Here is an 18,090-nt window from a genome sequence, read left to right as displayed (position 1 = left end):
CCTGTACAGAACAGTGAACACTGACATTTTCCCGGCTGAACGGCAGAGTGCCTTCCTCTGCTCATTATTAAGAAGACTTGGATTTATCCATCTAAAGTAACCATGATTTATTGTCTAAAAGTTCACCTACATTATCTGTACCATGAGCTTGTTTTTGACGCTTTTATTTCAGATAAAGACAGGTTGGAACGTATGAGAGAGCAGAACGCACAACATTTACTCCGTAGAGGCAATCTCCGCAAATCAGTCAGAGAATGTGGAAATCTGTTGGCGGAAGAACTCGACAAAATGGATTGGATGGTGCGGTACGTGGTGAAGAGCAAACTGAAGCTGCTGAAAAGGCAACAAACGTTGGTTGGACAGTTGAGACAGATATTTCACATTACTCAAGATGACAAGAGTCATAAGATGATGATATTCGGATTGAAGATACATTCTCAGGATCAAATAAATGGTATGTTTCATTAGATTAAGGTTTAAAGAAAACTCAATAATTATGTATACACAACTAAGGTCATATCCAGTGGCATGCTAAATATTAGTTTGAAATAAAAGTGTTGACACGTGACCGGTTCTGTAACCACATGACATCCCAGATAAGAGCGAGGAGGAGGAGTTAGGGCCAGCGCTCGGTTATGCAGCGCACCTCGTCACTCTGATTTCCTCTCTGTTTGATGTTCCTCTGAGGTTCCCTCTGACTCCAGCCCTCTCTCTGTCCACTATCAGGGATGATATCACCGCTAAACTGGATGAGAAACGAGTGTTAGTTTCCTTTTCGTCATATTTTTCCCGATTTATGACTCCTGTGCCGGAGGCACGAAAGAGTTAAGATTAAGGGTTAACAAACGAGGTTTTTTTTGTATTATATGGTAGCTTGCGACCGTCGTGCCTGCCTGCCTGCGTACGTACCAGTGGCGTAACGTTGCCTGTTGGCGCCCCCCCCCCCCCCCCCCCCCGCCGAAAAAGCGCCCCCCTGTTGGCGCCCCCTCCCCTTTTGGTGCCCCTCCCTAAAATTGAACAAATTAGGTGATTTTAGAGGATACACCGGTAAAATCTCTAAAAAAGTGTGTATCTAGAGCAAAAGGCGCAGTTTTGCTAGTACTTTAGTTAAGTTTTCGAAATTGTTCCACATTCAAACGACGATTTGGCGCCCCCTAAGACGGCCCCCCCCCCCCCCCCGCACAGCGGGGTCAGCGGGGCCCTTCGTTCCGCCACTGATACGTACGTGCCCGAGCGCACAAATGTCGCCCACGTTCCTAATAAATCTGCGCAAAGTTATTTTGCGAGATATTCTGAATTAAATTATTATTGGCGCGCGGCGCTGAACTGATCAAGTAAATCGTTAATTTCACCATGTACGTATCTCGGGGGGGGGGGGGGGGCACTGGCATAAAATGGCATAAATGGAGAATTACTCAAGGGTTTTTCATTTTCTACATATAGAAAAAGTCCTATTTTATGCCATTGGCAACAGAGATTCGTAAATTTGCCTTAGTTATGGCAGATGAAAATGAATATACTGTCTACTGATTCTTAGTGTAGAGGAAATGCCAAAACTACTACCCACCAAGGTTGAAGGTCCTGAAAATGTATAGTATCCACAGTTGTTTCAATTAAGATGATATGATCAATTATCCATAACGGTTGTCGGTATTTACTATGTTGAACTATTATGCAACATTCAACATGAGACAATGTGGTTCATTATTCTCTCATAGTTAGTAAAGAACCGCACATGGCTTCTAAATATTATAACACGCAGTAAACATGTTGGTGAAACAATTCAGACTCTTATCGTATCTGTCAGTTCTTTTCAGCTATATGTTTGTCGAATGTCGACGACAACTATTTGTCTGTAGTTCGAATTGGATGCTTAATTGCATCATTGACATCGTTGAAGAATAGGATACGTAGTTGTTACTTGTTTATTGTTAACCGGTTTACTCAACGTTCAACTAGGGTCGAGTAGCCGGTATTCTCTATTGTTTTTTCACTTATTACGTAATCAGCCGAGGGGGGGGGTTCCAAATACTTACTGTTGATTACGGGGGTGGGGGGGGGTTTGGTCGTTGATTACGTAATCAAGATTCTCTTTTTTACCCTCTAGAATAATAACAATTGGACAATATTTTATTTCAAATTCCACTCAATTTCATTCTGATAGTGATAAAATTTAGAAATTGATCGGATATCCGACTATAGTAAGTAGTTTGAAAGGTGCTTGGCCGGATATCATAACAATGATATCGGCTCATCATGATCAGGGTAGCATGAAACGTAAAGAAAAATGATTTCCAGGGAAAAAAGTCAAAGGGGGGGGGGGGTGTGGGTCAGGCCATGATTACGTAATATTGCTGTCAGGGGGGGGGGGGGGGGGGTTGGGGAGCTTGATTACGGAGGGGGGAGAGAGGGTCAAAATTGCTAAAATAATGATTACGTAATATGTGAACGACCCCTTAATAACTTAATAAGAATTCTGCCCAAGGTTAACTAATTTATGGAGCAAGAAAAAACTGTGTCATTCTTCCGTTCATTTTTTGTTTGTTGTGCGTGGTAAGTTCGATTTTGCTTTCCTAAACTGATAATGACAGGTGTTGCCACTATTTTCAGGACTAAAATCCTTTTCATAACTAATTTAGTACGGATATTACTTTTCGATCTGGGCTATTTAATAATTTTAAGATAGCTTTTTCTCTTAAACTTTATTCCTTTCCAGCATAAGCCTTTAGCTATCAAAACATTCATTATGCTGTGTGTGTAGTAATCAAATTTAAAGTTTCGATGAGATATTTAAGTTATTTAGTAAACTAAACAATGGTAAATCACAAGCATGATCTCAATAGGGTGTGTGATAAAATTATAAATGTGATTTCAAATTGGTCCTTGTCCTGTGATAAGTCACATGACATTGCATAATGTGGGAACTTGGACTGACTTGACCTAGTTGTGTGCCATTGAGGATGAGTTAACTTTCTTATTAACTTACAAACCCATTTTTAAATTTTTTTCGAGCTTGAAGATGATGTGCATTGTTCTTTGATCAGCAGTTTAAGTTGTTAGATTTCTCCTGTTTAGTGTTTAATTGCTATTAATAAATTGGATTATAAATTTGTACGACACATATCTTTTTAACATTGACATTCTAGAGATTCGAGACAGAGATGACAACTACAGAACCACTTCCCCCAACTCCCAATGTAGAAGAGTTCTTGTCAGAAGAGCAGTTCAGAATATACGACACCCTTCTAGCAGTCATTCTTACTCTATGTACTCTAGTCGGTCTCCCAGGTAACATTGTCTCCCTGCTCTACTTCTACTCCGCAAAACAAAGAAGCTTTTCCAACTTGATCTACATGTTTGTGTGCTGTATTGACATCGGTACCTGTATTATCCCAATACCAGTCATGATAGCTCTCTATAACGCCAGAAGACCGGGGATCTTCGGAGAAACTATATTCTGCGTTGGGTGGAGTGTGGTCTTCTATTATCTCCAACTCATGTCGATGTTTCTGGTGATGCTAATGAGTGTTTCACGATCCATAAAGCTAATCTTTCTCTTCCACAAGATCGAGAGGAGATTTCTCATCGTATCGATTCTTCTTTACACTGGATTCATAATCATTCACAACATTTTGGCTGAACTTTTTGGGGGCGAAAACAATTATGGATACTCGTCCTCTGACGTGTACTGCTACTATGACCTTCAAGAAAAGCCATTCTCTTACATTGACCAACTGGTTCACAACATGTCTATTGGCATTCCCCCGATCGTAACAACCACCAGTTTCATTGTATTCTTTTTCGTGCTGATGAAGAAGAGACGAACTTCAAAAACAAACAAAAGGAATCACCAAGCATCGGTGACCATGGGAATATTCACAATCCTTTTTCTGGCATGCAACCTCCCCTGTTTCCTGAACAACATTTTATGGTTCATGACTGAACTAAGTTATAAGTCTGAATATCCTGAGCCTTTTTACGCGAATAAATTCATGTTTTTCTATAGTTGGCTGATCTCTGATGTTTTTTGCACGGCGTTGAACGCAGCACTCAATCCAGTTCTATATTTTTGTAGAATGAAAAATCTGAGAGACTGGGTCAGATCTCGGGTGCAAGGTACTGCTCGCGAACACAGTATGAATTTATCAGCACGTTCTACTGACAGTGCAATATGAGAGATATATATATCGTCTCGCTTTATATATAGAAAGATTGCGAATTGGTGATTAATTTCTCTATTAGTTATATACGACTTATTTTCTATTGGATACCATTTCCGTCATTTTTTTCGATTTACCATAAATATTCTTTTCGACATTATTTCAGAAACAATTTCTATTTATGGGACAGATTTGAAAATTGGGCGTAAATTCACTAACACTTGGGGAAGCCTGATCTCTAGTCAGAGGATGATACTGCGATTATTCTGAGTTTTTAAGAAATTGCTGAATCATTCTCTGCCAGGGAATTTACAATTTACTGGATGCTGTTCTGAGTCTTCTTACCGGGGAGGGGGGGGGGGGGTCAATGGCATAAAATGGCATTAATGGAGAATTACTCAAAGGTTTTTTAATTTTTCCATTTTGCACAAATCCGTGTCATATCCTGTATCCGGTTGCATAAACTATAAACATTAAACATATGGTTACATAGAAATATACACGATTTTCAAATTCAATATGGAATTAACTGGGCGGCGCTCGGCCTATCACTCCGCTTTATCTGCATGCTTATAAACAGTAAAGCCTGGGGTCCCCAGGTTGTATGAAATATGATGAAATACGCCATCACGGATCGGGAAATTGAGCGGCCATCTACAAAAGAAAAGAGGCCGCATTTCTTGTTATCGTGTATCTTCTGGGTTTATCAATTACCATAGATGATTAAAAACTTTCAGGTATTTCCAAAACTACGAGAAGAATTCCTTTTCTCTCAATAGAGAGTATATTAAATGAGATGTGTTAACTGTTGTTACCTTACTATGGAAATAACGCCTGAAAATTCTTCAGCCTACCACTGTACATCAAGGGGAAAGACAGGAGTTACTTCAGCTACGGAGTGTTCCTGTTGCACCGCAACATCGCTCAGATCAGACATCATTGCGGAATGAGAACTGAGGAGATTAAAGCACCTCTTGGTAATCTGACAGAACTTATGAATTCAAAGCTGCGGGATTCCATGTAAGTTGGAAAGGGTTACAGTAGATTTATCACCTATACTCTGCCAGGAGGCGTGTTTAATGTATGACTAAACAATAGGTGGTTAAACCAATGCTACGTTTTATGTAATCACTTTTTTTTGTCACAGTTCTCAGAATTCTAATCAGTTTAATTTCATCCGTAATTAAGATGACGCTTGACAAGTTAAATCCTCTCTAACAACAGTTGAAGCGTTTTAGTTTTGTTACTCTTCGTTAGTTCATAGTAGATGAAATGACACCGTACTTGCAGGTCGTGTCACCCTCCAGCTCGAATAGTTTCTAACGACAAGGTAATATCTCGCCACCGGAGCACCGACACCTTCAAGAAGACCCATAAAAGAGTCAGATCTGCTCCGATAAAGTGAGTTGTTGTAGTACAGGGAGTAATTTCTTGTCACTTTGCGTGATTTGTGCATTTTTTTGAACCATCTGCATCTGTCCTCATCTTATCATTTTCGAAACTTCATATTTTTTTCCAGCGTTTTACGGATGGCTCGTTAAGCTATTGAATTGTACCAATCATGATTTCTGCTCGAATGTCTTAATAAAATGTAACCCTTATTTTAAGAGTTATCGGTTTTTCAGATCCCTTAAATATTTTTCCTCAGGTTTAACGTTAGTTTGGATATGGGAGGGATAGACGCCAGGTCGACTTACTCAAATGCTCCGAGCGAAGTTTCTTCGTGGAATTCATCTATCAGTAAGTTATAGAATTCCAATCTCCAATGAGCATAATATGTTTTTTTGGAAAAAGAGCTGATTCAAAATATTCTGTAATTATGATTTTAGAATCATCAAAGTTTATTGTTCAGGCGATAAGTTGAAGCATCTTAAAATTCACCGAAATAACTATTGTATTAAGATATGGAGAAAAAAACGTAGCATGCATTGTTTTATTTGTTATCCATCTAAGTTTAAAATTATTCTGCTCAGGTCTAAAGATAAGTGAGGGGCCTGTGCAGACAGCTAGTTCAGCAGAAGACATAACTGTAACCGTCCCGGAGAAAGAGGGTAGGTCTTTATTGTAGTTATATAGGTGTTAATCCTGGCACAGGCAAAAGTCCTGCTCACCTAAGGACTGGCGCTAAGTTTCTCGATGTAATCCGCCTTATATGACCCTAAATAACACAATTGACTCGGGTACACTTTTTCGCGAGTGGGGCATTTTCCGGAATCACGCCCTTTTTGACCGCGCCCACATCGCGACCCCCACCATTGATTATCTCAGCTTCTGATTGAGATACAGACCTCAGACATAAACCAAAATGTGCCTAAGATGCATGTTTATATTAGTGCTATGAACATACTTAAGGCCTCAGAGGCTTAGATTTTGAGAAATTAATAAAAAAACCGATTTTAGGGTAAATATTGAAGCTCATACGCGTATCTCATGTTCTGATTCAGATACAGACCTCAGACATAAACCAAAATGTGCCTAAGATGCATGTTTATATTAGTGCTATGAACATACTTAAGGCCTAAGAGACTTATTTTTTGAGAAATCGCCAAAAATTCGATTTTACTATACTAGGAGTCTCGAGAGTAACAATTATCAAACTTATTTCAAGATATCTCCGCTTCTGATTGGAGTTAAGCGCTCATCTTGGGCATTAAAATGGTCAGAATCATCATATTGAGTGGGGTAGAGCATGGTTTCAAAGTCTTCAGACTTCAGGTTGTTGAGTTATTAGGTCAGATCCCATTTTTATGCTCTCGCGAGTAGCGATTGATGCACTTATTTCAAGATATCTCAGCTTCTGATTGGAGTTTAACGCTTATCTTGGGCATTGGAATGGTCAGAATCATCACATTGAGTGGGGTAGAGCATGGTTTTGAAGTCTTGAGACTTCAGGTTGTTGAGTTATTAAGTCAGATCCCATTTTTATGCTCTCGCGAGTAGCGATTGATGCACTTATTTCAAGATATCTCAGCTTCTGATTGGAGTTTAACACTTATCTTGGGCATTGAAATGGTCAGAATCATCATATTGGTGGGGTAGAGCATGGTTTTAAAGTCTTCAGACTTCAGGTTGTTGAGTTATTAGTTCAGATCCCATTTTTATGCTCTCGCGAGTAGCAATTGATGCACTTATTTCAAGATATCTCAGCTTCTGATTGGAGTTAAGCGTTCATCTTAGGCATTGAAATGGTCAGAATCATCACATTGAGCGGGGTAGAGCATGGTTTTGAAGTCTTTAGACTTCAGGTTGTTGAGTTATTAGGTCAGATCCCATTTTTATGCTCTCGCGAGTAGCGATTGATGCACTTATTTCAAGATATCTCAGCTTCTGATTGGAGTTTAACGCTTATCTTGGGCATTGAAATGGTCAGAATCATCACATTGAGTGGGGTAGAGCATGGTTTTGAAGTCTTGAGACTTCAGGTTGTTGAGTTATTTGGTCAGATCCCATTTTTACGCTCTCGCGAGTAGCGATTGATGTACTTATTTCAAGATATCGCAGCTTCTGATTGGAGTTTAACGCTCATCTTGGGCATTGAAATGGTCAAAATCTTCAGATTGAGTGAGGTAGAGCATGGTTTTGAAGTCTTGAGACTTCAGGTTGTTGATTTATTAGATCAGATGACAGATCCCATTTTTACGCTCTCGCAAGTAGCGATTGATGCACTTATTTCAAGATATCGCAGCTTCTGATTGGAGTTTAACGCTCATCTTGGGCATTGAAATGGTGGAGTGTGGAGATAAGCGTTCATCATGGGCATTAAAATAGTAAAAGTTATCAAATTAAGTAGCATCGAGCATGGTTTTAAAGTCTTTAGACTTCAGGTTATTAAATTATTAGGTTAAACCCTATTTTTATGCTCTCGCAAGAATGGTCACTGCAATGGTGAAAATATTTATTAAATGAACTGTAATTAATCGGGGGGGGGGGGGGGATCATGTTTTTTTGTCCGTTTTTGTCCGTTTGGCAGCTATATTTTCAAAACGGACAAAAAATAAAGCGGACAAAAACGGACAAAAACGGACAAAAACGGACAAAAAATAACAAAAATTGAAATAACATTTAGATGCTTCCTCCTCTTCCTCCTCCTCCTCCTCCTCCTCCTCTTCCTCCTCCTCCTCCTCCTCTTCCACCTCCTCAGTCATCCTCCTGAGTCCTCCTCCTCCTCCTGAGTCCTCCTGGGTCCTCCTCCTGAGTCCTCCTCCTCCTCCTCTTCATCCTCCTCCTCTTCATCCTCCTCCTCTTCCTCCTCAGTCCTCAGTCCTTCTCCTCAGTCCTCCTCCTCAGTCCTCCTCCTCATCCTTCTCCTCAGTCCTCTTCAGTCCTCCTCCTCAGTCTTCCCCCAGTCCCCCTCCTCCTCCTTCTATTCAGTCCTTCTCCTCCTCCTCAGTTATCCTCCTCCTCCTCCTTCTCCTCCTGGGTCCTCCTCCTTCTCCTCCTGGGTCCTCCTCCTCAGTCCTCCTCATCCTCTTCATCCACTTACTTCTCCTCCTCATCAGTCCTCCTCAGTCCTCCTCCTCAGTCCTCCTCCTCCTCGTCCTCAGTCCTCGTCATCAGTCCTCACCAGTCCTCCTCCTCCCAAGTCATCCTCCTCCTCCTGGGGCCTTTTCCTGCGTCCTCCTCCTCCTGGGTCCTCCTCCTCAGTCCTCCTCCTCCTCCTTCTCCTCCTCAGTCCTTCTCCTCTTCCTCCTCCTCAGTCTTCCTCCTCCTCCTCAATCCTTTCTCCAGTCACCCTCCTCCTCATCCTCATCCTCCTCATCAGTCCTCCTTCTCCTTCTCAGTCCTCCTTCTCAGTCCTTCTCCTCTTCTTCCTGGTTCCTCCTCCTGGGTCCTCCTTCTCCTCCTCAGTCCTCCTCCTCTTCCTCCTCCTCCTGGGTCCTCCTGATCCTCCTCAGTCTTCTTCCTCCTTCTACTCCTCAGTCCTCCTCCTCCTCAATCCTCCTCTTCCTCCTAAGTCCTCCCCTTCTCAGTCCTCCTCCTCATCAGTCCTCTTCACCAGTCCTCCTCCTCAGTCCTCCTTATCCTCATCCTTCATCTCCTTCCTTCATCTCCTTTCTCCTCCTCATCCTCCTCATACACCTCCTTCTCCTCATCAGTCCTCCTCCTCACTGCTCACTCCTTCTCCTCCTCCTCCTCCTCCTCGTCCTTAGTCCTCTTTATCAGTCCTCATCAGTCCTCATCAGTCCTCCTCCTCCCCAGTCCTCCTTTTGGGGCCTTTTCCTGGGTCCTCCTCCTGGGTCCTCCTCCTCTTGGGTCCTCCTCCTCTTGGGTCCTCCTCCTCATCCTTCTCCTTAGTCCTCCTCCTCCTCAGTCCTCCTCTCGAGTCCTTCTTCTCCTCCTCCTCCTATTCATTCCTCCTCCTCAGTTTTCCTTCTCAGTCTCACTCCTCCTTCTCAGTCCTCCTCCTCCTCTTCTTCCTGGTTCCTCCTCTTGGGTCCTCCTTCTCCTCCTCAGTCCTCCTCCTCTTCCTCCTCTTCCTGGGTCCTCCTTCTACTCCTCAGTCTTCTTCCTCCTTCTACTCCTCAGTCCTCCTCCTCCTCAATCCTCCTCTTCCTCCTAAGTCCTCCCCTCCTCAGTCCTCCTAAGTCCTCCCCTTCTCAGTCCTCCTCCTCATCAGTCCTCTTCACCAGTTCTCCTCCTCAGTCCTCCTTATCCTCATCCTTCATCTCCTTTCTCCTCATCATCCTCCTCATACACCTTCTTCTCCTCATCAGTCCTCCTCCTCACTCCTCAGTCCTTCTCCTCCTCCTCCTCCTCCTCCTCGTCCTTAGTCCTCTTTATCAGTCCTCATCAGTCCTCATCGGTCCTCCTCCTCCCCAGTCCTCCTCATGGCTTCATGGGGCCTTTTCCTGGGTCCTCCTCCTGGGTCCTCCTCCTCTTGGGTCCTCCTCCTCTTGAGTCCTTCTTCTCCTCCTCCTCCTATTCATTCCTCCTCCTCAGTTCTCCTTCTCAGTCTCACTCCTTCTCAGCCCCCCTCCTCTCTCTCCTCAGTCCCCCTCCTCAGTCCCCCTCCTCCTTTTCCTTTCTTTCATCTCTCATATCAATAATTTGTTCAATTTATAATTATTGTTGGTGTTATTGTTAACATAATTTATTGTTATATACTAAAATGTTTTTAAGCGCATTTGAGTCTGACACAAAATGTGCTCAAGAATCATTGTGTTTAACAAAGTTTTGCTCTCCAGTAATAAAACTTTTCATCCCTTTTTATGTTATTAAAAAATGTGTAGACTATTCTTTGTGCCTAATTGAAGATTGAAAGTTTGAGAAAGGACCATGGTCATTAACCGGGCTACCCATTTCTGCAGATAGCCTGTTACAAATTGTGGAGAAAATTTAAATCAAAAGTTACAATTTTTGTCCGTTTTTTTCCGTTTTTGTCCGTTTGGCAGCTATATTTTCAAAACGGACAAAAATTAACGGACAAAAACGGACAAAAAATAACATGATCCCCCCCCCCCCCCCCCCTTAATCGCCAGGAAAAAGTTGTTTGCCAAGAAATATCAGTAAAATGTCACTAAAACCTCTAGCACTAGGAACATGCTTTACCCCACTTAATATGATCATACTGACCATTTCAATGCCCATGATAAGCGCTTAGCTTCAATCAGAAGCTGCGATATCTTGTAATAAGTGTGTCAATCGCTACTCGCAAGAGTGTAAAAGTATGTTTTAACCTAATAATTCAACAACCTGAAGTCTGAAGAATATGAAACCATACTCTACCCCACTCAATGTGATGATTCTAACCATTTCAATGCCCAAGATGAACGCTTAGCTCCAATCAGAAGCTGATATATCTTGAAATAAGTGCATCAATCGCTACTCGCAAGAGCGTAAAAATGGGATTTAACCTAATAATTCAACAACCTGAAGTCTGAAGACTTTGAAACCATGCTCTACCCCACTCAATCTGAAGATTTTGACCATTTCAATGCCCAAGATGAGCGTTAAACTCCAATCAGAAGCTGCGATATCTTGAAATAAGTGCATCAATCGCTACTCGCGAGAGCGTAAAAATGGGATCTGTCATCTGATCTAATAAATCAACAACCTGAAGTCTCAAGACTTCAAAACCATGCTCTACCCCACTCAATGTGATGATTCTGACCATTTCAATGCCCAAGATGAGCGTTAAACTCCAATCAGAAGCTGAGATATCTTGAAATAAGTGCATCAATCGCTACTCGCGAGAGCATAAAAATGGGATCTGACCTAATAACTCAACAACCTGAAGTCTGAAGACTTTGAAACCATGCTCTACCCCACTCAATATGATGATTCTGACCATTTTAATGCCCAAGATGAGCGCTTAACTCCAATCAGAAGCGGAGATATCTTGAAATAAGTGTGATAATTGTTACTCTCGAGACTGCTAGTATAGTAAAATCGAATTTTTGGCGATTTCTCAAAAACTAAGTCTCTTAGGCCTTAAGTATGTTCATAGCACTAATATAAAAATGCATCTTAGGCACATTTTGGTTTATGTCTGAGGTCTGTATCTCAATCAGAACATGAGATACGCGTATGAGCTTCAATATTTACCCTAAAATCGTTTTTTTATTAATTTCTCAAAATCTAAGCCTCTGAGGCCTTAAGTATGTTCATAGCACTAATATAAACATGCATCTTAGGCACATTTTGGTTTATGTCTGAGGTCTGTATCTCAATCAGAAGCTGAGATAATCAATGGTGGGGGTCGCGATGTGGGCGCGGTCAAAAAGGGCGTGATTCCGGAAAATGCCCCACTCGTGAAAAAGTGTACCCGAGTCAATTGTGTTATTTAGGGTCATATAAAGCGGATTACATCGAGAAACTTAGCGCCAGTCCTTAGGTGAGCAGGACTTTTGCCTGTGCCAGGATTATGTGTAATTCGAAGGTGTAATTAACACGATCTTTTTCACTTAAAACTTTATTTTTCAGATCTCATTTTGATACCCCTCAATTTCAGAAGAAGAAGTGTCTGATCTAATAGATTTTAATGAGGAAGAGCTCGATGACGATGAGCCAGGTCCGTCCTCTACAGCGGACTCCACAACCCGGCCAGCAAGCTCCGAGTCTGCCCAGACTCCTGAACCTCAGACTCCTCCTACTTCTCCTCATACCCCTCTATCGTCCCGTGTAGCTTGGCAAGATGCCAGCCCCCCAGACGTCTTCACAAGCACTGATGACGTTACAGCCAATGACAAGACGTCACAAGAAACGTCAGTCCGTACTCACAATGGGTCCTTGAGCTCCAGTCCGATGGGCAGCTCAACCCCACCCCGCGGGTCCACTTTGCCCATCGGCTGTTCCCTGACCAGTGGCTCCACTCCTCCCCTCAGTTCCAGCCTTAATCGTTCAGCAGAGGTGGGTAGGTCTAGTTTCAAGAGTTACATACGTGGGAGCGAGCTTTGGGGACGAACTGAGGACGGAGCGCAGCGGTCTGCTAGTTTCAAAAGTTACCGCCATCCTAAAAGAACGGACACGCCCAAATCTGATGACAGAACAGACTCTTTAGGAGCAGTTAGCGGTGATCGGAGTCCTATCGCAAATAGATCTCCTGAGTCTCTTAGCTCAAACAGGACCCCTGAGTCTGTTAGCTCGCCGAGTCCTGAATCCAACAGAACTGATACTGGAGATACTGATTCCAACGTCTCACAAGCTTCCTCGTCAATTGGTTCGCCGTCAAGGTACAATTTTTATGCATTGCAAACTTCAAAACGATCCATTAGACTCAAAATAATACCTAAACGACTGGTTAAGTCTAATGATAACCCAAAAATACTACCTAAAAATGGTTTACCAATCCAGTCAAGATTCGCTGAACGAAAAAATGTTCGCCTACTATCTCAAGTACAGCTCTCGCTGTGAGTCACAGCATACTTGCATTCAGAGCATTATATCCAATAATTTAAATTTCCCTTAACACTAAAATTATTTTCAGATTAAGCTTTGAAAGCTTAAGCAACAGCATGTCTCATTATGTAGCACTGGTGGCACCATTTACACTTTGCACTCATTTTGTGGGCATGGTCTGCCGCAAGATTTTTGTCTATCAAACTTCTTTTCCCAATCCTAACTGGTTTATTTTCAGGAGTGAAGTAAGAATACAACCGGTCCAGCATCACATCACTAAAACCTACATGGCCCTCGACAGTCCAATCATAATCCATTCCTCCGCTCCCGGCTACTTGCCAACCAATCAGCGTTCTCCACGATCTTCTCCGACCAATCAGCACTCTCCGCGTTTATCTTCAGCCAACCAGAGGCTTCCCTCAAACCGGCTAACTAATCAAGGCCTGGAACATGCGGTGAACGGTCACCGAGCGGAGCAGCTTCACTCGGTTACCCCAGATATTTGCCCTGAAGAATTCTACACGAACTGATACATGCATTTGATTTTATTAGGAATATGAAATATGATTGGGAAACATAATTTTATAATATCTCTTAACAAGCCCATGGAAATTAGGATGAAATGTTATTTAACGAAGAGGATATTTTTGTGGCAGAACGTTTACTACAAGTTATTCTTGTGACCTTGATTGTACAGTTTGAATCGTTAGTTAGATTGTAGGGTTGTAAACCAACTGCAGAATTATTTGCACATTCGATGATCTTAATTTGGTCTAAATAAATAAGTGTTTTTTGTAAATTCATTGATGGTTGATATAAGTATATTTGACTGATGAATGGTCCATTGTAGGCGATGTTTTTAATTCCAGTTTAATGATATCTCCATACATTATGGACTCATAAAGATCATGGTTTATGTTGACCCCTAATTGTTGATCATGTAGTTCAAGGATTTGTGGGATTCTGAAAATGTGGTTCTTACTTATGGATCATTCTCACTTCTCAGGCGATACTTTTGATCTAAGAACTTAAGGGTTTAAGGTTTGCTCATTTTGCTTGCTTCAAATGAAGCTATTTCAGTATTAGGAAAACGGGCGTGTTTTGATACTTGATGAGCATTTTTCTGCAAAGTTTCTAAGATCTTTGGGTTAATCATAGAATTTCTGATTTGATTTCCACTTTTAACATCTATTTCAGACCCAATTTCGTGTCTTTTTCTACGAGATAATATTAGTTTTCTTCATTACTGTGTACTGATTACTGAATTATTTGGAGCCCATAGATGGTACCAAAACATTTTTGCCCAAGAATACTTTTGTTTGATTATATTTTGATTGATATGTGTACATTCGAATTATGTGTGCGATAACAGCTGTTTGTTTACTGGTCGAAAAATTGTTATGTTGTTGCAATGCTGGCATTGCTCAATTAATTAGCAGATTTGAAATTGGAAATGTGGCGTCTTTATTTTGTCAATCCATTTTTAAACATACCCGAATGCTGAAGAAGTCGAGTGGATGATTGATAATCAATACACAATAATGAATAATGCACTGACGAGTGCTAATTAATGTTCCATATCGGTACAATAGCTTATAATTTGTAGCGCGATGCGTTACTGTGCCGCGCCGAGCTGAGATGAATTGACATCGTCAATTAACTTATAATAAGCTAAGACACTTAAATAGCTTTAGTCTATGTAATCAGTAGTTATAAGCGCCATGTAATGAGTTGGCACAGAATTTGTTGTCTCCGATTTTGATAAATTTGGCACGAAAAGTTATCTAAATGCTAAAAATATGAGTAAAACAATTCCACCGTGCAACAAGCATTGACCATTGTTAATGGTCTGGCCCGGCGCGCGCTACTCCGTAGCACGTGCCATCGTGAAGTGTGAAGAACGCGGCGCGCGAGAGAAGAAAGCGGCGCGCGCTACTTCGAAGAAATTTAGAAGAGTAACATCCGTCAAAGCAAGCATGCTGTAGCAATTTTCGTTTAAAATACTTCACGGTGCTAATTTCATGTCGCCGCGCGCGCTTTTTTCGCGCAAATTTTGCAGTTTTTATAGTTTTTTGGCCTACATGAACGTCTACAGTTTCAGGTCATTTTGAAATAATTGTTGTTAGGGGGTGCAAAATAAAAATAAACTTGCTCGGATTCAGGATTTTAAAAATTTGTGTACCATTGTTTTTTAGTAAGCGGTGCACGATAAAAATAAACTTGCTCTGATTTTCAAAATTTTTGTACCATCGTTTTGTAGAGACTGTGAGAATTTTTACAGTACCAAATTTATTATACCTTTTTGGAATGATCAGTGAGTTTCGCCTAGGTGCCATATTTGATGGTGCGTTGATTCACGATGTCAATCCTTCGCAGCTCGGTGAGGCACAGTGGTGCATCTCGCCGATCTACCGAAGAAGCATTATTAGATGCGCGCGTGCGACCCAGTAGTGCATCGCGCTACAAATGGTGCGCGGCTTTTGGAGCAAAATTAGGTGTAAAAGTCGCGTAATTTGACGAAATTTGTTGATTTTTGTCGTATTATATATTTTGTCATATCTTCGGTTCCTAAACATGAATCATGCTGAAAATTTGTCAAAACCTTCCAATCATACTTAACTACCGAACCTAATTTAGTTGGCATTGGGAGAGATTGGCCTTGATTAAGAGGTCTAAAAATGACAAAATAGGTATAAATTCGTTGATAACTCAAATTCTGAGCATCGAAATTGCTCAAACTTGTAGCGCGATGCACTACTGGGTCGCGCGCGCATCAAATAATGCTTCTCGCAACCACTACTTCGGTAGATCGGCGAGATGCACCACTGTGCCTCACCGAGCTGCGAAGGATTGACATCGTGAATCAAGCTCAAACTAAATTAGGTTCAATAGAACATAGGTGTTTACGTTCACCTAACCATGTGCTTTCGCGCCGCTTCGGGTGCGCTTGTTTCACAAGTCAATAAAAGCACCTATCCACGAACCCCGATGGGAAGGTCCGTGCGCGCGTGCGCAGTGCTGACAACAGCGTCTATGTAGCGCAGGTAGTCTTGGCACTTCTCCCTCCATGCAGTATGCAGTAACCACTTTTCAGGTTTCTATAGTGCATAGTGACAGTGTATATATAGGGGTTAATTAGGTATAAAATACAGTACAGCTGTACTTACACCTACATTCACAAGCATGCAAGCTCACTTGGTCCAATGAGCCGTGAGGCGGGCGCGCTCTACTGCAAGCGCAAGGGCTCTGGATAGAGCAAGTGTTTACGTAAGCTGACCAAATTTCAACAAAATTGTTATATGGGAAGTATTATAACTTTTTGATTGTTTCCAAAATAATGTGCTGGCCGAAATAAGAGCTAAAAACCATTCAATGGTCAGCGCGCGCGTCTTATTGTCGATGGCGCACTGCCTAATTCTATACTAAATTTTCTTTACTGGGCCGCGCTCAGCCTGTCATTCCGCCAAATCTATATTATATGTTAATGAACATAATAGCCTGGGGTCCTCAGGTAAAATTTTCTATACTATTTCTATACTAGAGACTGTGAGAATTTTCACAATACCAAATTTGTCATACCTTTTTGGAAAGATCAGTGAGTTTCGCCATGTTTGATGGTGCGCGGCTTTGAGAGCAAAATTAGCTGTAAAAGTCGCGTTGCGTAATTTGACCAAATTCGTTGATTTTTTTCGTATTATTCGAATATATCTTCGGTTCCTTGAATGAGATCATTCCGAAAATTGGCGACGACCTTCCAAGAGGGCTTTCACAACTGTCCGAAAAATTTGGTGGATAGTAATAAAAATGGGGCAAAATACGGTGCTTTAAGCTGTAACATAATGTCTGATGGTTGGCTAAACTACTGTTTATATGTATGACTATAATAACATCGCCATCACCATTTGCATTGATCTTTCGAATCAAATTCGAGAATTTCGATCTGAAATGCGAAAGATCCACGGTATCCACGGTTCTCAGAAAAATCATAATATGTTGTACGTCTATTGACCATTGTTAATGATCTGGCCCGGCGCGCGCTACTTCGTAGCTCGTGCCGTCGGGCCAAACATTTCGAGAAGAAAGCGGCGCGCGCTACTTCGAAGAAATTTAGACGAGTAACATCCGTCAAGTACGTCTATATATATATATATATATATATATATATATATATATATATATGGGTAAACTATAAACCTGCAGAAGCCAGGGGAACGGCCCATAGCAGGGTAATCAGGATGGCCCGATACCCAAAAACCTGATTAACTAGCAAAGATAAAAAATAACAATAGGTAATAAATAGATACCAATACTATACCGATATAAGATGCATAGTTCAGAAGGATCAAACCGGGATGTTCCTTCTGTTAGTCTTTTGTAAGAGTCCATGGCTGTCGTATTCTTGTCTCTATTTCTTTTCTTCTCCGTGTTGTATTAGTCTTGCTGTAACGATGAGTTAAAGAAATGTCTGGTATGGAATACTATGGTCCTGGGAGGTATCATGTTAAAGATATAGAGGGCTGGGGAAGTCACTGAATCATGTGAATGAGAAATAAAAGGAAACTGAGTATGTAACGTGGTTGTCCCTTCCACAATCAGCAATGGAGAAAAAGAGGGGTGAGGGGGGAGAGAGAGAGAGACAAACATTAAGTCAAGCTACGAGAGCCGTCCAGTGGACTATTGAGCCCTTAGAACTGGCTGGGTAGCAGGACCTGCTGCAAGTCTGAACACGATCTGGGGAGGGGAGGGTGATTGTGGTAGAGGGACAATTACGTCAGCTAAGGCTAAGAGAAAGAGACTAAGGGGGTTCATAGAAATCTAGATACTTGGTAGCTCTAGCGAACCCCACTATGTTACTGATAGAGAAGGTTTGATGGAAGGTGTCCTCTCTGATGGTATAGTTACCAAGGTAGTATTTCCTGTGTATGGAGAATGCTGGACAGCTTGTGAGGTAGTGTGCTGTAGTTTCCTTGTCTTCATCACACTTTTTGCATATGCTGTTGGGTTCGTTGCCAATCTTGTTTTGGAAATATCTGAGATAACTGCATCCTGTGAATAGATGGGTAAGAATTCTGGTATTGTCTCTATTATGTCG

The 18,090-nt window shown here is 41.7% G+C and overlaps 1 protein-coding gene across 3 annotated transcripts in view; it reads left to right on the top strand.

Moving 5' to 3' along the window:
- Positions 1 to 14,582, top strand: part of LOC134816486 (UV radiation resistance-associated gene protein-like) — a 31,985-nt gene extending 17,403 nt beyond the window's left edge. Inside the window, exons 7-15 of one of the 3 annotated variants that reach the window (XM_063825348.1) lie at positions 173 to 454; positions 597 to 762; positions 5,010 to 5,180; positions 5,451 to 5,561; positions 5,809 to 5,900; positions 6,134 to 6,211; positions 12,112 to 12,832; positions 12,954 to 13,009; positions 13,237 to 13,442. In XM_063825348.1, coding sequence (XP_063681418.1) covers positions 173 to 454; positions 597 to 762; positions 5,010 to 5,180; positions 5,451 to 5,561; positions 5,809 to 5,900; positions 6,134 to 6,211; positions 12,112 to 12,832; positions 12,954 to 13,009; positions 13,237 to 13,238 — 1,679 coding nt within the window. In that variant the 3' untranslated portion in view covers positions 13,239 to 13,442. Of the gene's footprint in view, positions 1 to 172; positions 455 to 596; positions 763 to 5,009; positions 5,181 to 5,450; positions 5,562 to 5,808; positions 5,901 to 6,133; positions 6,212 to 12,111; positions 12,833 to 12,953; positions 13,010 to 13,236 lie in introns of all 3 variants that reach the window. The other 2 variants (XM_063825347.1, XM_063825349.1) reach the window with 2 other exon arrangements.
- Positions 14,583 to 18,090: the final 3,508 nt, after the last annotated feature.

Source organism: Bolinopsis microptera, chromosome 6 (assembly GCF_026151205.1).
Source record: "Bolinopsis microptera isolate Bmic1 chromosome 6, MBARI_Bmic_1.0, whole genome shotgun sequence".
Lineage (NCBI taxonomy): Eukaryota > Metazoa > Ctenophora > Tentaculata > Lobata > Bolinopsidae > Bolinopsis > Bolinopsis microptera.
This window is presented reverse-complemented; position numbering and strand designations above follow the sequence as displayed.